Here is a 25,882-nt window from a genome sequence, read left to right as displayed (position 1 = left end):
GCAGATCATTATCTCGTGCAATTTGCAATCGCACATCGACGCTCATATTTGCGTCACTCGCGAAAACTTTTAATCAACGATTTATATTACTCCATTATATTTTTCGTCGCAAACATGACATTTTGGAAAAATTAACTCCCGTCTTGATCAAAGAAACATAGCTAAAATCGCGAAGGCTCTCAAAAGAATTTATCTGATATTTTTGCGCACAACTACTTTCGTTTATTTTAAGCGTATTTTAGTGGACGTATATAGTGAACGTCGTAAAAGCCGGTGACACCTATAAATCATGCACAATTACCACGAAGAATATACGTATGTGCGTGTCCTGCGCATATACTGCAACGAGAATGCGATTCACTCGCAAATTATACTTAAGCACTTGCAGCGGAGCTTTTTATCGACTATAATTCCTGTTATTCTCACACGGATACAAATCGTCAGTTTAATAGAGCGGATCGCCGTATCCTTAACATCCTCGAGAAAAAGAATTATTCGTCTGCTAAAGAATTCTACTGGAAAGACTTACACTGGCTGCACCGCTCTCGTCTGAGTGACCTAAATAGGATCCGCAAAAACTTTTGGCATAGCCAGAATGATGACAAACAGACGGAATAAAATGATGCATAGCAGTTCCTGGCCCGATCGAGCAGCGCAAACGGTGAAAATGCGCATCGATCCTTTATCTCGTGCCTTTACCATTATTCCAACGAGTCGCGAAACGGTATATCGATTGGAGCAAACTGCACCGCGATCCGATTACCTGGAAGAAGTCATTCTCCTAGATCGATGCGCCCCTAAAGGAATCGCATCCGTGATGATAAAACGAAAGTTAGTCGACGGGAGACCGTCTATAAATAAAAAGCCTACGAATAGCATTGAAAATTCTGACGTAAATAACGAAACGAAGAAGAGAAAAAGCACCAACCGATATTTCATGCCACGCAGTCTCTCGTCGATCGAGACTACTGCAGTTCATCAAAACGGTATCATTGTGTTGGAGGAAAATATTTTCCGAGATCAATCGAGATGTAAGTCGGATTTTTTCGCAAGAAACGACGAAGCGAAAAAAACAGAAGACTCTACGAGAGCATCTCTGCCGAAAACGACGGATACGATGGCGGAGGTCGCAAAATTATTTCCGAAAAATTCACACGGCCCAGAAGAACCCGTAAATGCAGTCGCCCAACTAACAAACAAATCCCCCTCGTTCGAGACTAACGCCTTTGATGTAATAGTAAACGTTGCAAATGAGAGACTGCACGCAGCCAGCGTCGCGCAAGGGGATAATTCACAAACACGAGAAACAGATGGGGTGAGGAAGGAGTGTCAGATTGCCGTTTCGCCTGCATTCTCACCGAGGCACTCTATGTCATCACCGCCGCACATCAAGGTGGACGACTACGACGACTATGCGACATCCGTTTCATTTTCGTCGAAGGGGGATCATCACGTCTGTACCAAGTGCACGTCCGAAGGTCTCCTCCGCTCGGAAATCGATCCTTTCCGTTCCCCATCGCGCGCCAAAAGAAACGCAACGGCGGCGAAAGCGCACAGTTTTCGACGCGATGACTCGATCAAACGCGAAAAAGAGGAGGCGTACGACAAACGTCAAAATAAAGATATCTGGTACGCGGGATGTTTACTCGGGGAGGCAAACAAATTGGACGGACAGGGGAAAAATGACGGCTTGTGTCCGGCACGACCGGCTATAGACTTTAGAAAGGAAGCCACTCTCGGGCGACATTATTATCCCGAGGGAGGTTGGGGATACGTCATTGTCACGTGCTCGGTGCTGGTGCATTTTATCGGGGTGGGTCTGCAACTCGCCGCGCCCGGATGCTGGTACATCACCGCCGAGGTTAAATTTCGGCATCCTCCCCTGCACAGCGCAGGTAAGAGAGCAAATATTCTTAATTCATATTATTGATTGAATATTAATTAATTTGATAAAGGTCCAAAAACTTGCGATAAATAAAAATGCAGTTTGTAGCAGATATATTTTAACCATTTTAATCTCCCTCCTGTCTATATATAAGAGATTATGTCTATCCTTTTGCATTAATAATCAGTAAATATTATGATACATACATGTGTACATGTACTCAATGTGTTAATTATGAATTACAAATGCAAATGGAACGCAAATGCGTTTATGGAAATTTCGATTTGTCATAATTTTTAAAAAACCAGGATACACCACATTTGAAAACAAACTATAATATGCCAATTCCATAAAAAAATATATTAATGAAATATATTAATGAAAAAGATATATATTATGTGTATAATATATATTTTTAATTATAAATTAATTAAAAAATATCTTTTTTACAAACTTTTAGTATACTATATATAAATCTTTTTTTCCAATTCCTGTTAAAAACATCTAAATAAATGAATCAAATGAAACGCGAATAGACGGATGCACGAATTAATAAAAAAAATATATAAATAAATTGCTCTCCGATGCCTCTTCCTCCCTTTACATTGTCAAGCTCTGTTAATTCGTACGCTGCGCTTATTCGCAAAAAGTTCGTACAGCTCTTACTTGATTCACTTGAGAAAAGTGCATACATTTTATTATGCAGCATTATAAAATAGACGCGCGACACTTTTCCCGGCACTCTCGCACTTAAACACGCGACACTTTTCTCGGCATTATCGTGCTTAAACGCGCGATATTTATTATTTTTCACGATATTCTGCGAAAAAAAATATTGATAAAACGAGGGGATTAAAAAATCATTAACAGCTCTTTTAGGATTAAACTTCCGGAAGCTCTAAGCTCTCCCTCTCACTGTCAAGATGTACTCATTGAAAAAACAAGCGTGCTTATATCTCGATTCTTTTTGATCGCCATATAAAAAATAAAATTCTTAATTATAAAATAAATTATACAAAGTACATATATAATATTATATGTATTACAACTTTTCATGAAATTAATTAATCGAATAAACTGATAATTACTAATTGTTCGTAAAAAATAATTACCTTTCAAAGAATGACAGCAGATCGTGCCACTTGAAATAGCTGCCGAATATTACAGGATACGTGCATAGCGTAGAAATAAAATTCTACATTGTATTTTACGCATCTCTGTTTTTAAAAGAATTTTAATTGGAAGGATAGTATACAAATTATTCCGGATTTGCATCCTGATAATGTGTTATATGTATGTGAATATGTATATAATGGCTCCAATCGCGTGCTGTTTATTTACTTGATGTTTTTACTGCATCGTGTGAAATAAATGTGTATTTTATGTTTCGTATATATATATAATATTAATTTACGTAACGTTCATTTCGTTGAAAAATAATAACGCATACTATTTGCCACTATAGAAGATAAATTTCGATGATATTATCCTAATTTTGACCTAGATATGTCTCTTGTGGAATTTGATCACGTTTTATGTAACTATACATACATTTCACCCCTCTCAAATCTGGTCATGTCATAAATAATGTGTTCGCGATATCCAGAGATATGATGGTCACAAAACGAATTGAAGAGAGATGGAAAACCCAAATCTTCGATGCGAACTCTATTTATCATATCTGTCATCTGCGCTTCATAATTTTTAATAAAAGTAAATATATAAAATATATAAAATTGCATTTTTAAAATAAAATATTGATTATTTATTTTCTATATACAACTATAACTTCCTGTTGGCTCTTGCACAATCAAATAATGATAATAAAGATTACTTTTTAACCCTTTACATTCAAGGCGCCGTTACGGCGACATACATATTTTGTACCACAACTCCAGAGGCGCCGTTACGGCGACATGTATATTATTATAATGAAAGTATAATGCAATTATTTATATTTATTTTTCAATCGATTATAATGAAATTATTTATGATGCTGAGAGAAGCAAAGACGATAGTAAAGTAGTAGATTTTTTTTTATTTAATATAATAACATTTTTTATGTTCACCAAAGGCGCCACAAAAATGCGTTGGAGCTGCTGGTAGGTCATATAATAAAATTAGCTGGAAGTGCAAAGGGTTAATAATCTAAGTTCTAACAAATTTTATTTTGTTTCCTATTATATTATTCCCTCCTATTATATCTCTTATATGTTCTCTTTATAAAAAATCAACATATTAAAAGAGAAAAAAATATTGCTGTCATTAATTTATATATAAATAATTATATAATTTAAATGAATTATTAGTAAATAAGTGCGTAATATCTTTAATATTCTTTAATCTTTAATATTTTTACGATAGAAAAATGTTTGTTAAAAAAAACTAATCAAAAAATCCATTTCATATGAATGAATTGTGTGTGGAACACAAATATTAAAAATTTTGTCAGTAATGATTTTTAAGATACATTATAAAAAAGATGATAATTTTAAGATAAATTATAAAATATGCAAACTTTTTGAAATACAAATTTATATAAAACTTCATTAGCGATACAATAATGAAAATCTTGCCTCAAATGAAATCTGCTGCTAAGTTACGTCAGAAGGAAATAATGTTTACCATTTCTAAAGAAACTCCACAATTGTAGTCACACAAAGTTTGGGTCAAAGTTATTTTCAACTAACTCTTTAGATATATATTGATTTTCTTGGTTTGGGAAGGTTTTTTACAAGCCAAGTTTTTACAAATTGTAAATTATATTTGAAATTTGCAGAATTTGTATAATTTATTATATACGGAATTTGTAGAAATTGTATAATTTATTATATTCGGAATTTCCAGAATTTGCATAATTCTGCAGTATCTTTCTCTTTATTAATTTCCGATAAACATAAATTTTTTCTCAGTGCAAATTTACGCGAAATGCGATTACATACATGTAGAAAGAATTGGATTATTTTGATTAAATTTAAAATAATGAAAAAGGCGAAAAATATCAAAAGTTCATGAGAAATAATTTTTAAAATAAATTAAAAAAAAAACAATAAAAATCGACAGACAAAGAAGGATCAAAACTTCGTTGACTGATATTAATTTTTAACAGTAAAAATATTCCATAATAGCTCATTTTTTGCATTTTTTCCGTTTTCCATTGTTAGTTATTCGAAAAGATAGAGACACATTTTTCGCGTTAATCCTCTTTAGAATTAATGCATACAAACAGTGAATTCGACCGTGTAACATCGTAAAATGTACGTGCTAGAAAAATTAGGACAAAGTATCGACAGTCGGAACGCGTTTCGCGACTCACGTTCAGCTTCACGCGTGCGAAGCATTACGATGTATGCGCGAAACAACAATGGATTTCGCACGATGAACGACAGTCTTCGTTGGGAACCCACCAGTGTAACTTAATACCTAGTTTTTGGCTCTCTTTACTTTTGTAAAATCTAATAATTTCAACTACCAAAGTAAAAATCCGATTAAATAACAAGATTTAAGTGAAAAATGTCAATCTATTGAATTGAACAAATACTTTTCAGTCCTAATAGTGAAAATGGTGTAAGTGGCATGTGTCTACTGTAGAATATCAATAAACATATAAATTTAACTTCATTTTAGAAACATGAGAATAGAAGATAAATAACCACCTACAACTATTTTCTTTCTATAAAAAAAGAAATTTAACTTTGTGATAAATATTACATTGTGCACAATCCTTTTAACTATCGCGAAGAATAATGCAACGACTCATGACGTCGAAGATCCAATTTAGTTGAGACATTCGTGCCGATTGCAAGTCTGAGAAATGGGTGAACGAGCCGACTCGGTTAACTCATCGTGCGAGGAAGCTGCTTATCGCAAACGTCGCCGTTCTTACAACGCGGCTATGAGCGAGGAGAATTCGCTCGACGAGGACGATGACGATGAACCGAAGGAAGAAGAATCTTACCCTCGCGGTGACGGTGCAACACGGGCACGCTGCTGTCGGCGACGCGAATGCACGCGAAAAATCTCTAATCCGGAATCCGAGAGCGGCTGGTCGAGCGAGAGCCTCGGCTGGAGGCGGACGAGGGAGTCTTCCGGCGACATCGCGAAATCATGGAGCGAGATCGAGATCCCGGAGTTGCTGCTGGCGCATCCGGAGATCCTATCGCGTATGATGCGATGTCGTTGCTTCGTGGAGCAATTCTCCGCGTGTCGGTGCCCGAGCCAACACCGGAAGATTTCGTCCACTTCCTCCTGCTTCGCCAGAGAGCCCGGTCTCCTTCTTCAAGGGGTTGATTCCGCGAAGCGGAAGGACTCCGGTAACTCTGTGTCGACCTGCCAGAGCTTTCTGCCGCCGTCCTCCGGCAGGAACTCGGCCGGGAGCCTTTATCCCTTCTGCAACGACGCCGGGGACAACGGGATGATGACGATGACGATTCAACGTCGGCATTCGATCGCCGCTGGTCCGATACCGCATCGACGATACTTGGATCAAGTGCACTCGCTACGTAACTGCAAGATCGATCGCGCAGATAATCGCCGACTCTCCGAGCAATCGCTCGCCGGAGATAGCATCAGAAATTGCGAAAGCTTGACCGGTGCCATGAGTATCGCGGAACCAATTATCGCGGGCAAAAGTCGCCCGCGAGCGTCTTTAAAGACGACAACAGCCCGCGCGACGCGATCACTCGCCGCATTTCATCGGGATAATAATAAGTCGCCAGCCGATATTAAGGCACCAAAGGATAACCCCAAGGAATCCGAAATCGCTGGAAAATCCCTCGAGCGTTTCACCACCAGCAGAAAAAATGCTGAAGCGAACGCTGATACTGCGTTTACTGCCCGTAAAAATAGTGCCATTCCAATTACGCCTAAGATGATGAGAAGGCGATTCTCCGAGCAACTAATCCTCGAGGGAGGCTTCGGTAGCGCTGGCGAATCTGAAAATTTAGTCGATCATCCCGAGAACGATTCCTTCACCGCGATAAATGCTCGAAAGAAAATCACACTTAAGAAGCATTATTATCCAGAAGGTGGCTGGGGATACGTCATTGTCATAGTAACGATTCTTGTGCATATAGTTTCTCATGGCTTGCAATTAACATCCGGCTTACTGATAAATCCGATGATGACACAGTTTCAACAGAGAGTCGAAAATACAGGTATGACGTAATATAATATTATTAATACGTAATATACATTAATATACATTAATATACATTAATATATATTAATACATAATATACATTAATATTATTAATTTGTTTAAAGAAATTGATCGTTAAGCTGAACATTTAAGGATGTTTTGTATGTACAAGCAAAAAGTAGCTGAAAATCAATATTGACGAATATATCCACTTTTGGTGTATTTTGAGTATGAGAAATTGTGTGCAATATTACAATTTGATTTTAGTACAGAGATGTATTTGTTAATATTTATTGCGTTTTTATTGAAATATTCCGAATTGTTAATCGAAAAAAAATGATTAACTTTTGCAGAGAATTTCGACTTGTGACAGATACATGGCTAACTTCGTTAAATTATATTTAATATCTTTTTAATCAGTAATACTTGTATAATATTATTTGATCAAATATTTTCTCTGTATCTAAACTTTTGCAAATTTTAAACAAATTCTGAATATTATTTCCATGTGTTTTTGTCATTTGAATCGACGTGGTTATATACGTTTCCTATAAGAATACATGTTAATTCAATGCAAATTAAAATCCTTATAACTTGTGAACGTTTTAGTGAATCGATTTAAGGACATCGATATGTAAGGACATTCTGTACAATTGTTAAATTTTCAATATTTTGAAAATAAATACAAAACATCCTTAACATATATTTCAAAATTTTGTAAAAATAATCGTTCTATAAAATTCTATAAAGAATTTCTTCGACGACGTTTTATAAGAGACATTTTATAAAAAGGCTAAATTTATAAAGAACCTGCGACACATATATTCATATATATATATCGTATAATAAAACACACACATATATGTGTTGTTTATGATAAATTTGTGAAGAAATATAATTTCAAAATTATATTTCTAGGATGTGGTCGCACATAATTATGGTTAAATGTATCCATTTGTTTTCCTCTAAGCTCTCATGTTGACATTAAATACATTAAGGAAATTATCATCAGAATCAGGCCATGCCACACTTAGCGTCAAATGTGTCATGAGAATGTAAATCATAAAATATGCATAAGGCTCGATATATATTCCTGTTTCGTGTCCTAATCGCAAAAAAATATTAATAGCCATAATATATTTGACTTAGAGCTTCAACGATGCATTCTAAAAAATTACGCTCGTAAATCATAAATAATGTGACAAGACAGGTGTGTCTCGAACGTATTTTTCGTCCCACATCATAATTAGTAAATCTAATCGAGACAACATGCGTTCGCGAGAAGAACTGACCTTTTCCCCGTAGGAACTAATCAATCACAGTCGAATGAGTAATCGAAATGCACGGTGAGCATACAAATTACGATATATTCATTAATATGTAAATGTGAAATTCGCTACCCGTGTCGATTAATATTTGATCAAAAGACATTGGTCGTATTTTGACAGAACTCTGCGAAACTTTCAGCGATCTTTAGAAAGGATGCCTCGGGCCAAGACATGCGCCGTGTAACTGATTCGATACACTTGCAGCAACTGTCGTCTAAAGTATTCGCCTCCTATAAACCGCACTAACCTAGCGATGCAAAGATTTTCCTTTAATTTATACGATTTATATTAATATGGAGCACATTTGCATATACATGTGTCTGTAAACATGATATAGATATGTTAATTATATCACTAATTAAATTAGTGATCATAAAAAATCTACCATCAATAGTGTTTTTATCAATAAAAACAGTTATAATTTAGGGCAACTGTGTGTTGCATATATGACATAATATATAGCAGTGTAATGAATAATGTAAGTAATTTATTTCAATTATGGAATGTTTTAAATTTTCCTATTGCTTATAAATTTCTTCATTTGCAATTTACGTCTTTATAATTAAAAAAATTTCAATGTTTTATTTATGAAAAATTGCTACTACTTCAGGTAATTCATATTTAATTAACCGAAAAATATTCACCATCCTGCACTTAAAAGAAATGCAAAATGCAGTGCATAAAATTATTGTTTAATTTAATTTAGAAATATGTTAAAACATAATCTATGAAATTCCTAAACTTCTAAATGCATAAATGCATTGTTATACATTTATGTATTGGAAGTTTATGTATAGAACTTCATCGATTATGTAACATATCTCTAAATGCAATTAAATAATAATTTTATACACTGCATTTTACATTTCTTTTACATAATTTTGATAATCTAAAATTAATTGGTGATATATGCATGATTCATAATTAATCAAAAATAATTTGTCGAAAGAAATATTAAGTCAAATGAAATTTGAATATTATAATGAAGGGCGGAACAAAGCGAGAATTTGCCTCAGAGCATTTAATCGAATAGTAAATTATTCGAAAACACTTCATCGAAGTGAATATTCATTAAAAATAGTAAATTTATCGAATAAAAAGATATTTAAACGAAGAAATTTTTATTAAGTAGAAAACTCTTTTTAGATTTTTTTACTTGATTTGACCTGATTTAATTTCTCTGGTTGCAAAAAGATCATCATTTCTTTCGACGAATTTTTTATTAAATAAAGAAAGAAAAAGAGAGAGAAAATCTCTATTCTACTTATTTTCTTTCAACATATTTTACCTTCGAAAACATTTGATCGATTTTTAATTAAATTGATTTGTTTTTGATTAATTTTTACTTTAATAAATTATTGATATTTTCATAAAATAAAATATATTTTCAAGAAACTCAATAATATTCCATTGAATTCCTCTTTCGCAGAAATTTATGTCAACTATGTGGTAAATAATTGCAAGCATAAGAGATGACCAATATTTTCCTAGCTGCAACATCTATTACGAAAACTGGCAAGTTTGGTCATAAAAATTTGAACATAAAAATCTCTTACAAGATCTCCTGAGAAAATAGATAGATATTTATACGTTGTGCTTGGTATATGCTCGATCAACTGTGACAAATCTATAGCGACATGAAATAAATGGTAGCGAATTAATCCTGGTTTTTTGGACTAATTCTGGCAATCCCAAACTTTTAATCTGCCTTCATGCAAGTACGATTGTTTGCGCTCCAATAATATTCACGCTCCAATAATATTTGTAGAAATATTATTCTAGGGCAAGAACGCACAAATAGATACATATAGTAAATATACAGATACAATATAATCTGATTTATATTATATATTTGTGATTTATTAGTTTGATATTTTATTAAATCAATATACTTCTTATAAACAACATAAATGCGATAATTTCTTTGCAAAATATGAAAAATTACTGCGCGTATTCGCTTTATTCAAATCAGATTTTATATATGCAATATTTGAGAATAAAATAATCTTCATATCAATCATTTTTTAATAAAATAGATAATACAAGATTCATGCTGTCTGGTCATACAGATCAGATCATTTTACCAGCTTATACTAACTTACCGACTCGATGCTTACGTATGCTTACCAAGAGCTGCTCTACTTTCTGCAAAATTTTACTTTGTACAGGTATTTGCAAAGAAAGCAAATTGTAAATTAGCATTCTCTCTCTTTATCTTTTTCACCGGACTAAACTGTTCGAATAAAACATTTTATTTAATATTTTATTGTTTATTGTAATATTATTTTATTGTAATATGTATATGAAAATAATATAATATGCAAAATATGCAATAATATAATAATATGCAAATAAAATTAATAATATTACAAGTTATCGAATCATTTTATATAATTGTTTGATGCAATATCTCTCTAATTGAATAAATTATATTCTCGAAGATAATCAATGATATTATAAAATACATATTAAAATTTTAATCATAAATAAAATCAAATAACTTTATGAGATGTTAATACGTATTTATATCAGTGACATCATTTCTTTCTCGTGATGAAAATATTTATAGAATTATTAAATTAATATAATATCCATAACCAAATCGATATCTATAACAATCTAAAGAAAATCTGATATTATTACTCTGAAAATCTTTAAAAAATATAACTAAGTATATTCACAAAAATCGCTAGTTAATCAATAAATTTTATTGTTGTTTGTCAAGCATCATAAAAGAACTCAATATGCAGTAAATATGTATCAAGTATTTTATATTTATGATTAATTCATGATCAATATTGGAAGAGAATATTTTTATTCAAGCATGACTTATTTATGAAATTTTATAACACGATGTTAAGGACTTTGATATTGTACGCTGTAATTGAGAAGAGCAAAAGATTTAAAGAGATACGAGTGGTTTCATTACGTTCTCCATTCTGTTTTTAAATCTGTCTGGGGAGCAAAGGTAATTTCACGTAAGAACGAAAGTCTCTCATATGGGCACGAAACATACTTGTTTTTCGTACTGCTATGCAATAATGTTACACAGATTCTCAAATGGTTATAGTCCCTAGAGTGCTGACAGTAGTATATTTTGTTCTTTTTCAAACTACACACAAAGATTAAGATAATAATTTGCTTTTAAAATCAATAATCTAGTTCTCTATCATAATAAACAGTCGCGTTCGAAAAAATTATCTTTAATGAATAAAGTATTGTATATTATATTATATAATATAGAAATATATCATATAAAAAGTGCTAAAAAAGCATTACAAGTGAGACCAAAAAAATTGTCCGAATATTCCAAAAATATAATTAAATTCATGAAAATCAGATACAAAGCATTACATGTGTGCATTAAAAGATATGTATTTAAAAATTAAAAAATCAATCTCTCCCTTGATACAAAAAAAATTCAAACCAAAATAAAACATACATACTTATTCTTGAACTGAACCAGTAAACCAGTGAAAATGTTATTAATTAACAATGATAAGATATTGCTGAAGATCAATTAATATATTCTATTGTTCTTCAGTGAAACTACTCATACTTTGCTCCTTCTTATATTATCTTATATTTCACTGATAATAAAATTTCAATGAAAAAACAACCATTATTTGATTCTTTTCAGTTCCACTCAGTTTTACAACCACTATTTATCAGTAATAATAAGCTGATTTTCTTTAAGAAAAAAAATTATATATATTACTTGGTGACATCTGTCAAGGCTTTAAATTTATCACGGCTAACGATGCCTGACTCGAATGCTTTTCGACGCACAACGAAAAGAAATTGCGAGGATAAGCGAGAAGCTTGTTGCGAGCGTGACTAATGATCTAAGAGACATAGCCGTCGAACAAATCGATATACACACATCGCTTTACTCTACCAAATCGCATGAGCGAGCAGTGATAAATGTGTCTCGGTCGTCGTGAATGTAAAGTACTTCAGATTAGCAGATAACTGTAGTTTGCCGTCTGCAATCACACCCATGTATTTGCCTTTTAAAATCATTTCACCTTTTTGACGGAAGAGAATGAATATGATAAAATCCAAGATAAAGATGAAATATTTTGTAGCAACCAATGTGTAAAGTATGAAAATTTACATTCGTAAAAATGTATACTTTGGAGATCAGATAATGATGTTATTCTGTTATGTTATAAAAATCACCATGAAAAAATATATTTGCATAAAATTTCACATTCTATCTTTATTTAATATGCGTTTGTTAAAATGTTAAGTAGAATCACATAGATAAAACAATAGTCTTTTCTGAAAATATGATTATAAAAATCAAAAAAATTAAAGCAAAAATTTGCTTACGTTACATTGAATGATAAAAATTTAATTAAAAAATATTTTATATATTGAAATTATATTTTTATAGAGATTTTTGTAGACAAATCTCAATAAATTTAATTAATTTCATAATTCTAATTAGAAAAAAATTGTTTTTAGAAATGATTTATTGTCTATTACTTCTTTTCTCATTTACCTAATTATTGCATAATTAAACAGTATTTGCGTTTATCTTTATATTACACGCAAGATGCGATCTAAATATACACGAAATGGCAAATATAAATCCTAGTCACTTGACATATATTAAAAGTGATAAATTCATCATAACTAAGTCATTGAATTGCTAATTTCATCGATACATATTTCAGCGAGAGTCATTTGCATAATTATGCGACACATAATTATCTGAGCCGCATTATGCTAAGCGAGAAAACAGGAGTCGAATAACGTATCCAAAAATGTTCACAGATGGTGCACTCTAATAAAAAAGGTAAAACCGGATACCCTGCATCGAGATAATATATAAAGTCCATAAAAGCGTGCAACCAGCGACTCGAAAGTCGTAAATGTAAGAAATGTAAAATAATAAATGTGTAAAAGACACGAACAATATGCTTACAGGAAGCAAACATAAAAAATTAAAATGCATTCTCTAGTAGTCATGGATGACTATAAACAGACATTTTCAAGAGAACCATATCAGCTTTCGTGTTTGCACATTTAACATACATTACACTGTTATTTCGTACTTGAAAGATGAAAAATCAAAGAACCACGTAAAACAAATTGAAAAATTTTTCAAATACGATATATTCGAATGCACTCCAATGCTTATGTTATAATTTCTAAAGAGACAATGTTTAAAATGCAATACGTTAATTATATTCTATATAAATATAAACAGCGAAGGATGAATAATTTCTTTTCAGACAGATGTTATCGAGGCATGCATAAAAAAATTATATTAAAAAAAAACTATAATATGTGAAAATCATTCCAAACTATACTCCAAAAATCTCTTTAAAATAGAAGTTTTAGAGAAAATAAAAATTGTATGGACCAAAACATCTATAAATACATTTATAAATTATTACTTTTATTTCAGAAAGATAGCTCGGCGAACTTACAACCATTTCGCTCGGCTATCGAACAGAAATTTACGAATCAAACGAGCACGCATCCCTCGTCTGTCACAAAAGCACGCATATACGAGTACATGTAGGATACGATCGCGTAGTTTGCGCCGTCGTAAATTTGAGCATTTCGCGAAACGGCGATGCAACTTCTAAGATTACGAATGCTGTTGATTCATTTCAGCACGAGATATGTTCCTCCTTTTCGAATAGACAAAGAGAGAGAGGGAAAGAGAGAGAGAGAGAAGCGGCCCTTTCCTCCTCATAAAACTTTATTAGAACTAGTGACTCTTCTATGTATGAAAGTTTATAGTTCCCGAATATGCCGGCCATACACGAGACGACAAATGAAATGGAATCGGCGAGGTCGGTTAATGACATCCGAAAGCATGTTCGCGATGACATCGCTGCAATGACGTTCGCTCGACCGCGCCTGCCGAATCAAGTTTTACTTTCATCCGGTGAAAGTGGTACCCCCCGGCTGGTCCCCGCGTTCGCAACGAGTTTATCGGACTCGTGCACTTTTTCCCCTCTCGTTCTCTTCTTTCTCTGCCATCGCGTAATAAACGTTTTTCTCTTGGTATCCTCTCGGAACAATATCGTCTTTTTCTATGATTGCGAGCAACACTGGTATCATATCTATTTATACTTTTTTTATAAATCTCGCGAACGCGATAATCAATAATAGTTATTATTCATTTTTATGATATCAAATGTTTGATGATATATATGATTGTAATTTTTTTTCAATTTAATTAATTTTGTAAAAATTTTATTTTCCAATATGTGAAAAAAGAATCAGAAATTAAATTTTTAATTTACTATATAAATTGTAATACTTAAAATTCCAATACAGCCGATTGCGCTAAAATGGAGTTGCATCAATCAAATTAGAATCCCAAAATAATTATGCCAAATAAAATATGATTTTTGTAATTATAAAAATAACATTGTTTAATTGCTTGCAATTATATTCAAGAAACTCATATACATTATGCTTCTACTTTCGTAACAATTCAAACATAAAAAAGTTTCGGAATTCACATTCGCATCAGCAATAACGTAACATATATGTATAAATTATCAATCGCAATTATAATTATAAATTTTATGTTTATAAAAATGCATTCAGATGACCTTCGTTGCTAGAAAAAACAAGGCGTCCGACAGAATGTACTTTTCTTTCCATCGACGTAATTGGAACCGTTATAGCGAGACGAGGAAGAGGAACGCGAAGAACGATGCAAACCGTGCAAATCGGCGATTTCGCGGTATGTACGTCTAGATACATGCAGGGCCTGTACTATTGTTCTGCGACGCGAGCATCCCGTTTAATCCCGGTCTTATTTGATTTTGAGATGAACCCTATCCGGCGAATTCCTCCGAGAGAAATTCCATTCTATTCAACTGCCTCTGTATACTTATTCTACACATATCCCACATCGAAGACATTCGCAATTCTTCTACGCATTTCCGCTGAAATCTGAAAAAATCACCGAATCGAAGCTCACGTATGCAAGTACGAACTTTCAAATTTTATGAAGAAATTTCATTTTTCAAGAACGATTATTATACCCTGTTAACAAAAAAGAGAATTGACAGCAATAGTTTTGCATAGGATTCTTAAATATACTTGTTATATTGTTTTTATCATCACTCTTTCGTTTAAGCTTATTTTTATTTTTCTAAAAAAAATATTAAAATAAATGTATAATTAAAACATAAAAAAAAATTTAGAAATTATATATCTTATTTCTATACTGCCTCCCCATAGATAAAATCCTTCTACATATTCTTTTATAGTTATCTGAAAATGAATATTTTTTTCGATATTTTTATTCTCTTGGGGAGTGAAATTTCTTTATAATAAAACTATATACTTCTAACTTGTGAAAATAGCACTGGACCTGTATTCTTGCAAAACTTTTTTGATGTTGGTTCATAAATCGCATCTGCAAGATAGTACCCATATTGTTTCATAGTATGTTGCTCGAGGAATCTCGTGCGATAAGAAATGAGAAAATACAACTCGTATGTCGATGCTTTAGCTGTATCAGTTTGTCCCCAAGCATACTCTGTCTAGGACAAGACAAAGGGCAAGACTGACAATACAGAATTCAGCAAAATAAGCATTTCTACAAAAAGAAAATTTCTTAAGTTTTATAAAAATATACAATTTATATCAATTTGTGTATGATGTAGGCTGTAGAGACATTATTTCTATCAATCCTGTCCAAATTAATTTTGCATATTTATAATAACTGAAATAACTGCCAGGAAAAAACAGAAACAAAATATATAATGCAGGAATATGAAAATTCCAGAGGAATCTTGTGATAAGATATGAGAAAATATAACTCGTATATCGATGCTTTAGCAGTATCAGTTTGTCCCCAAGCATACTCTGTCTAGGACAAGACAAAGGGCAAGACTGACAATACAGAATTCAGCAAAATAAGCATTTCTACAAAAAGAAAATTTCTTAAGTTTTATAAAAATATACAATTTATATCAATTTGTATATGATATAGGCAGTGGAGACATTTTTATCAGTCCTATCCAAATTAATTTTTGCATATTTATAATGATTGAAATAACTGCCAGCAAAAAATAGAAACAAAATATATATCGCAGGAATATAAAAATTCCATAATTTTTATTTTAATAATTTTAATTTTAATTTTTAAAATATATATTAATATCTCAATCTATCAAAAGTGATTGGGTAAAATTAGTAACAACTCTCTTATACAGTGGAGACATTATTTTTATCAGTCCCACCCAAATTAATTTTTGCATATTTATAATGATTGAAATAACTGCCAGCAAAAAATAGAAACAAAATATATATCGCAAAAATATAAAAATTCTACAATTTTAATTTTAATTTTTAAAATATATATTAATATCTCAATCTATCAAAAGTGATTGGGTAAAATTAGTAACAACCCTCTTATACAACCCACGAGATTCAAATTAATTCGTTATTTTATCTTCGTGCCGAAACCGTTCAAAAACCCGAACGACTATAAATTTCACTAATCCAATCGCCAAATCAGTGACGATCGACTCACCGATCGCACGTGCGTTTGATCACAGGATGAGTCAGAGTACACGCGGGTGGCACTTTAAGAACTAAGCGGAATACTTTACGAGGGACACTCACCGACGGTGATGTACGTTTATACCGGGGGTCTACTGCGACAACAAAAAACGAACTGGCGTATGTCGCCTGGTATATAGACGAAGGTATAATTACGCCGCGTAATTTATATATCCCATTTGCAGCTCACGTCCGTGATACACGCGTCGCGGTGAGAAAGAAAGCCGCCCGCCGAAAGAAGAACGCATGACACACGAATGGAGCTACGGAGGGTTCTCTTTTTCCGTCTCTACTTTCGCAAAGTCGTCCCCGTCGAGGATCCATAAAGCCTAAAATCTAAGACCTTCGCTGTTGAGAAGACGAGGCGGATGCCTCCCGGATTTGTCGACCTAAACTCGCGGACGTACGAGGCCGGTGACGCGTGACAGACGCATTTCTTTCACTGTTTCTCGCACTTTTTCGCGATCGCGACGTTCTGCTCCACGTCCAGTTACTGTCAAAGTCATGAAGACGAAAATAGCATAGACGAAGGTATATGTACGTTAAATTAAAGATTTAAATATATAGATCAGTTTCCCGACATCAAAAACACGCTGCTAAATAAAATAATTATAAATTCGATAAATTCGATAAATTGGATATTTTGCAATGATTTAATAAAAATATAAGAAACAATATAATACATAATATTGGAAATTTACTAAATTATCTACTAAATTATCTATTAAATATATCTAAATATTTGTTTTAGTTTTTGAAATATAATAAGTAATTTGAAATAATTATAAATGTGATAAATTGGATATTTTGCAATGGTCTAATAAAAATATGATACAATATAATATATAATAGTAATATATTAGTCCAAATTTCCTTTATATATAATATTGGAAATTTACTAAATTATATAAATATATCTAAATATTTTTTTTGGAATAATATAATAATTTGAAATAATCTTTAAGTCTGGTTCTTTGTATCTTTTTAAATTGGGCGTGCGTCACGGGTCATTAACCCACAATCCAAAAATAACTAATCTAATCTGATTTAAAATTGATTTATGCTAAAATCTACGAGCTAAATTGATTTTTCGCCATTTTTTTCGATTTTTATAGTATTAGCGATTTAGTTTCAATTGTTTTTCATTTTCGCCATTTTTATTGGATGCCCGTCATACTGAAGATACGCTCTTACTTGAAGCATCCGGTCTCTCGGCAGCGGAAGTTGCGAGTCAGCGTTGCTATTACGAGCACGTGTCTCTCGTCTTCGCGTTTTTCACGGAATGGTAGGAATTTCAAAAAATACTTTACAGTCGCTTTACGCTTTTCAAGATTTCTTGTCATATTGTTGCAGTCTATATATTATCTAAAAAATGTTTACGCATCTACCGCAAGTCCTTTCTGCATGCTTTATAAAATCTGACAATTCAATGAATATTTTACACAGCAAAAAATAACAGAATCAAGATAGAAATAATTTATAAAGAATTAGAAAAAATTAGATTTAAAAATATTATATATATTACTCCTATCCTCAGTGATCTCCAGGAAACTTGTGTAATAAATGTGCTCAGTAAAGAGAATGTCGAAAAAAATTCGTACGTTATGGGTACAAGAATATTTATGAGACGTGTTTCTGAGAGCAAATTTTATTATGCAATGTTATCAATGGCAATATCGTCTGCACAAGTACGTTCTTCCAAGGAATGCCTAGAAGTACGGATGCAAGGACAGTGAGATTTGCAAGGCAATGCAACGACATCGGCAATGGCGATGTGGTCTTTGCCAATTGATGGTGGTGGTGGTGATGGTGGTGGAGGTGGTGGTGCCCGAGAGGCGACGAAGGAGAATAAGAAAGAGGGTACAGAGGGGATAAAGGGAAAGAGCCTGTCTCTCGTCGAAGCGCGGCATCAGTCGACGATACCGCGCGAAACCCTACGCTCCACAAATCCGCCGGTCTTACTCTTCAACAATCACTTTGTACCGCTTAGTCCGTTACTCCAATCCGGTCGCAGGGCTCTCTTGTAACCGATTCGCGCGACGTTAATTTTTTGTCCAAATTGTTTCTATGATTTTCAAGTCGATTTCATGCAACGCGTTCCATATCTTTTCGACTTTTTTCGATATATATATTTTATTCTCTTTTCCTCGTGTTTACAACTGCATCGAATCCATCCGATCGAGAAACTCCCGCACAGCTCGCTCTCATGGATTTACGCGATCACATGAGATTGTAAATTGGCCACGAGAAATAAATCCATTAACTGACTTCGGTAATCACTTTATAGCACATTCGTTACTCTCTCGCTCGAAATTGAACGCAACCAAGCGTTATTCGATACACGTAACAGTCCATCATCTGACAAACTATATATTATCTCGGCAAAATTACCTCCAAATACTCTTACACTCACGTGAAATTTTATACGATTTACGAAACAATGAAATTTTATACGATTTATAAAATAATGAAATTTGAGAAACAATGAAATTTGAGAAACAATGAAATTCGTACAATCGGCGCAAGATTTGTTTGTTTATGTTGGTAGCATTTTTATTTTGTTCGTTTGATCAGTATAATTCTATAAAAATTATGTGATTAAAAAATTGACGGAAAACACACACACACACACACATACAGACATAAATTATCCCATATGCGATTTATTCAACGCTTGTCCCCTTCTAAATACTAATTTATTTGTGAGTATTTGTGTAAATAAAAATAAAAATTAATTAAAGTTTGAATAACAATAAAATTTTTAATTGAAAATTTTTAATCAAAAATTTAATTGAAAATAATCGAAAATTTTTACCTAATCATTTATAGTTTGTGTATAAATATATTTTTAATAATAATTTTAAATAAAATTTGTATCAATAAATAAAAAGAATTAATAAATTAATAAATAGAAATATTAAGAAATAGAATTAATAAATAGAAAATCACATTGTTTTATCTATTGTATGTAAAATTATATTAACACATTTTTAATTATAATGTTATAATTCTATATATCATTTGTATATATATGATAATACTTTCTTTAATTGAATCTAATTTAATTATGTTCAAATTTTAAATTATGAAATATCAAATTTTACATTACGTCCGAATTCATCCAATAATATTCCAAATACATTTCAAAAAATATCTTGAATTTTTAAACCATAATAAAATTATAATTTATACTAACACAAATTTAAAGTTTAGATAAAGATTCAAATTTACTTTTAATCAAACGGAGCAGATTTCACCAAAGAAAGATTTTAAAAGCTGATAAATTTGATTCCGATTAAAAATTAATTTCATATATTAGTAATAGTAAATATTAGCACAGTGTTTTAAATAAAAAAAAAGTTCAAATATTCTAAACATATTTCAAACATCATCTGTAAGAAATATAGATTTTATTTCTTTTTATGATTATTTATATTTATACTACTAATGTTTATTATAATTTTTATTATAAAATTATAATTTTTCTTTCATCATTCTAATATAAATTAATTCTATTTATTCCATTTTAACATTCATTAATTCTGTTTATTCCATTATTATGACAAATAGGAAAAAAGGGAAGCGTTGTTTTTGTCGAAAAGTTTAGCATGATAATTTGTTCTCCCTTCGGTAAACGATGAAAGCTTTTAAAGATCGGTGAAAATGTGTGCGCGGAGACTGTCGAGCGTGCATTTATAGACGTAATAAATCGCGATGTTACACAATGAGAGGAGCCCGCGTGCTGAGAATTTATTAAAATCGAACGTTTAGAGAGCCCGGGCCTCATCCACATTAACGGCTACGAAACCGCTGATGGATCGATCTCACGATACAAAAGCGCGCACGAAGCCACAATTTATAATACGCCATAATTTATAATAGTTGACTCGGCAGATTCGCTAAATTAATTCATTACAACTCAACCGTGAGAAAAGTATTTCAGTCATATTTTGCATGATACCCAGACGTATCGCGAACAAAAATTATATAATTAATCTTGTCCCCCAAACTTTCATAATCGATAGTATCGACATTATCCGAAAGACGCGCTTCATTACTCTTCATTTTGATAACGCGATCAAGCTTAAATTAATACGTGAACAAGAAAAATATTGAAGACGAGGTCCTATTATTAGATATCAAAATATTGATTTTTTAGAAGCGCTATTAAAAACGTTTCAATCATCCTGTCGAGATTTTGTCCTGAAGCAACGAATTATAGCATCGTGAAGTTCTAAATATTCACTCGTTAGCAAAAATTGATACAGATAAATGACATGATTAATAAATAAATAAATCATAAAACTTCTAATAATGCTAAAAAATATATAAACAATTTTAAAAAATTTATCTTTTCAATTTTCAGTCAATAATAAATTAAAAGTAACACTCGTTAGCAAAAGTGACATGATTAATAAATAATAATAAATAAATCATAAAACTTCTAATAATGATAAAGAAAATATATAACAATTTTTAAAAATTTATCTTTTCAATTTTTACTCAATAATAAATTAAAAGTAACACTTCTTTTTCATTAACTCTCTTATCAATATAAACGTCTACATCTATTTATATCATTAAACTTTTCTCACCTAATCTAACACAGATATAAAGCAGAAATAATCGTTAGACTAATAAAAAGGGACAACGCAAAAAAAAATATTTATAAATATAATTTCCCCGATAAAACTTTCCAAAATACCGCGACGCGATATCGAGAATATAATCGGTGCGCTCCGTACATCATCGGATCGGCAAACGTTGGCGGGCAACTGTCGCGTGGAAGAAATACATGAGAGAAACGTACGCTCTCTGGACGATCGGCAGCAGCATGCTTTTGACAGCACGTGCTCGGCTGCACGCAACTTCGATGCGTGCGACAAAAACGCGTGCGAACGTCGTACGTATGAGCGGCAACGATACGAACACCTAACCGAGGGAGTCATTCTCCCCTTTGTGATGTCGGTATCCCGTGCGCAATCCTGGCCGCTACTGAACACGGCAGCCAGAGGCAGCTACAACGCAGCCTCCGTCGACGACTCTTTTCTGAAAGAGAAGAGTCATCCCGCGGAAATCAACGATAACGGCGACAAGAGCAACATCGCGGCTGATCAGCTCGACGACAGCCACCGGGTGCAAGCGAGACGATTACTATGCCGGCACTATTATCCTGAGGGAGGATGGGGTTGGGTAGTCACCTTCGTAGGAACTCTCGTGCACCTTCTGGCGTCGGGATTACAATTCTCGATTCCGGCCACCGTCGCGTTACCCGCTAAAGTCAAGTTCTATCATCATCCGTGGCATACAGCCGGTGAGTTTGACATTTCCGAACGATTAACACACAAAAAAAAAGTAATCCAAGTCATATAATCGTAACATATATTAATTTGTTATTATTATTTTCATCTATTTGATTTTAATCTAAAAATTAATTGTGATAGTTGGACATTTTTGAATATTTTTGAAACTTATTTTTAAGTTTTTTTATCTTTTTATATTATAATAATAATTTATGTGGATGATTTATTTTTATTTGAAATTATTTATTTTTAAATATTTTCTTAAGTAATGAAATATTTTCTCGAAAACAATTGAAATACTGAGGATAATAATAAATATAAAGTCAAGTTCTATCATCATCCGTGGCATACAGCCGGTGAGTTTGACATTTCCGAACGATTAACACACAAAAAAACGTAATCCAAGTTATATAATCGTAACATATATTAATTTATTATTATTATTTTCACTATTTGATTTTAATCTAAAAATTAATTGTGATAGTTGGACATTTTTGAATATTTTTGAAACTTATTTTTAAGTTTTTTTATCTTTTTATATTATAATAATAATTTATGTGGATGATTTATTTTTATTTGAAATTATTTATTTTTAAATATTTTCTTAAGTAATGAAATATTTTCTCGAAAACAATTGAAATACTGAGGATAATAATAAATATAAAGTCAAGTTCTATCATCATCCGTGGCATACAGCCGGTGAGTTTGACATTTCCGAACGATTAACACACAAAAAAAAGTAATCCAAGTCATAAAATCGTAACATATGTTAATTTATTCTTATTATTATTTTCACTATTTGATTTTAATCTAAAAATTAATTGTGATAGTTGGAAATTTTTGAATATTTTTAAAACTTATTTTTAATTTTTTTTCTCTTTATATTGTAATAGTAATTTATGTGGATGATTTATTTTTATTTGAAATTATTTATCTTTAGATATTTTCTTAAGTAATTAAATACTTTCTCCAAAACAATTGAAATGCTGAGGATAATAATAAAGATAATCCTGAGAAATCTTAATTATGAGATTAAAATGACGACATTATCGCCACTAACACACATTTATTTCTACTAATTATGCACCGCGAATGCGAGACTGATTAGAAAAAGGAAATATTAAAGAAAATGTTAAAAAGGAACTCACACAATACTCTAAATCTTTCTTCTAGTAGCAAATCAGGACACGGACTTCCTACCTAAGCGTTTAATGAGCAGGTTGAATCGATATCTTAGCGGCAAGTCTTTATTTAGCGCACGGTACTAGAGTAAACTCTCGTTACCGGCATGCCAAAAAAGCTATAGCACACCATAGTTAAAGAGACCGTAGTTATACGAAATTGACCGTAAAATAGGTGGTCAAGAATAATGTTGTATATAAAAAGATTATTGCTAGATTTAGACAAATAATTGACACTATCAATAATAAATCATAAATTATAATTTATTCTATTTCACAATTTATGACTTACCGATAAAATAAGGAACTTTTTTGAAGATAATAAATAATATAACAGGTCTATAAAACGTTGTAAATATACCCTTTTTATGTCCTATCATATTTATCGATGATTACAATTTTATTACTATCTAGTACTTGAAAATTTTCTGTAACAATACACAGGCTAAGTGACAGCTTGAACAAGCATTCACTAAAGAAACTTTTTTGTAATTTTAACTTAACATGGAACGAATCGTTTATTCTACAATATTCTATCATTGAAAATATTTTAGAATAAATAATATTTGTCCTTTTATATTGAAATAAATTTTTTTTAAATTCTTATATCAATTAAACGAGATATGTGTACGTACACATATATATTGTTTAGATAAATTTCAAATAAAATGAAAAATTTTATTTTATTACTGTATATAAATATATCGTAAAGTCTCACAAATCATTCAATAAAATTTGAAATTTAAATTTAAATAAAAATCATTTAAATAGAAATTTATCTGACATGAGATCACAAAAAAACTTAGGCAATCTCATGAAGTTTGTCATTTACTAATTCATTTTTTTTCAAAGAATCCAATTGCTCTTATCTGAATACATTTTATAGATCTGAATTAATTTATCATTATTATATTATATAAGGAGATTATTATAAAAAAAATTAAAATTTTAGAATTTCTAGAATTTTACAAAAATTTATTTGGCTACTTTAACATTTGAGCAATCTCTTGTCACACGTTGACCCAATATATAAGTATCCTATCCACCGTTAATAAAATTTATCCTTTCTTGTTTACCACCTTATATTCCTTGTTCCCTGAGCACGCGTCGTGATGTGAGAAACGAGTTTCTCGTACGATGAAAGTTGCGGTGGAATCCTTAATACTTATGAAAGATTTATATTAAAGTTTCCTCTGAAACTTGCCACTTTGCTACATCGAAACGATATTCTCGATCGATTTGATAAATGAGCGAATAATACTTTCAATATCTTTGCTTCAATATCTTTTGCTTATATTTGTTTAACTCGCTAAATAAAGATTAAACTGGATAACATAAATTTCTTCATTTGGACCTAATAATGTTCTTTGAATAGAATGTATGACGCGATAAATCCGTAATATGAGAAAAAATTTGTGATATTCTAATAATAATAGATAGCTTTCGTAGAATATTTATAAGCTAGTGTTTTCTATCACATAATTTATCACATTTTTTACCATATTTTTTATGCTATACTTTCCATTATTAAAACATATTAAATACGAGCATTTCTATCATATGGATATATTAACTTTAAAATTTAAATTATTGAAATAAAATTAAGTTCTTTTGTTGTAAAATTATAATGCTGTTTTTTCTTCTCTCTCTCTCTCTTAATATAAAATTCATAACAAATATTTTTCATTATTATTAAAATATCACAACTATACAAATATTAAAATTATTAAATAAGAAAATTAAGATTAAAATTATTAAATTAAAATTAAAATTACTAAATAAGAAAATGAAAATTATATACATACGTATTAACAATAATATAAATTATAAATAATAATATATATATAATTTGGAAATATACAAATCTATATATTCTTTGATAATAATATTTTAGAAATATATTAGAAACGTGTAATTTTTATGTTGAATTATTACTATTACAACATTGATATGCGAAAAAAATGGACCTACTGTACGTCATATAAAAATAATTTATTATATTCACTAAAATTAAACAATTATATTTATATTATAATCAATTGTTAAAATCGATAGAAAAGTTTACATTAAAAAGTGTAATTTTTCGTATTACTAATTTATTAATTAATTTAATATAGATACTTTTTTATATTGCAAGTAAATAATTAAGAATTTTAAATAACTCTATAAGTAAATAGTTTAATGAAATAAGTAATAAATAAATTTACTCAAAAATTTCTCAATTTTTAGAAATCAAAAAATAAAAGATACTTTATATTGTGCCAAATTATATATTATATATAATGATATCACGTATCTCGACAAATATTTTGAAATATAGAAACTTAATAAACTATATCTTATGAAAAAAACATTTTATAAGATAAATCACTATTTATCGAGTTACCGACTTGAGAAGATAACATAGCTCCCTGTTTTATGAATACAGGCTATCAACGGACTGGAGAAGAGCGTTGCAAAAATGCCAAGCGAGATAATAAACGTCTTACATAAAT

General features: G+C 31.2%; 1 protein-coding gene across 1 annotated transcript in view; it reads left to right on the top strand.

Annotated features, from left to right (window-relative positions):
• Positions 1–92: 92 nt before the first annotated feature.
• LOC105251692 overlaps positions 93–25,882 on the top strand; it is a 67,738-nt gene continuing 41,948 nt past the window's right edge. Inside the window, exon 1 of the mRNA XM_025411876.1 lies at positions 93–1,895. Within this exon, the coding sequence (XP_025267661.1) occupies positions 596–1,895 (1,300 nt within the window). The 5' untranslated portion in view covers positions 93–595. The remainder of the gene's footprint in view (positions 1,896–25,882) is intronic.

Source organism: Camponotus floridanus, unplaced genomic scaffold, assembly GCF_003227725.1.
Source record: "Camponotus floridanus strain SB8 unplaced genomic scaffold, Cflo_v7.5 scaffold44, whole genome shotgun sequence".
NCBI classification, from domain to species: Eukaryota; Metazoa; Arthropoda; class Insecta; order Hymenoptera; family Formicidae; genus Camponotus; species Camponotus floridanus.
This window is presented reverse-complemented; position numbering and strand designations above follow the sequence as displayed.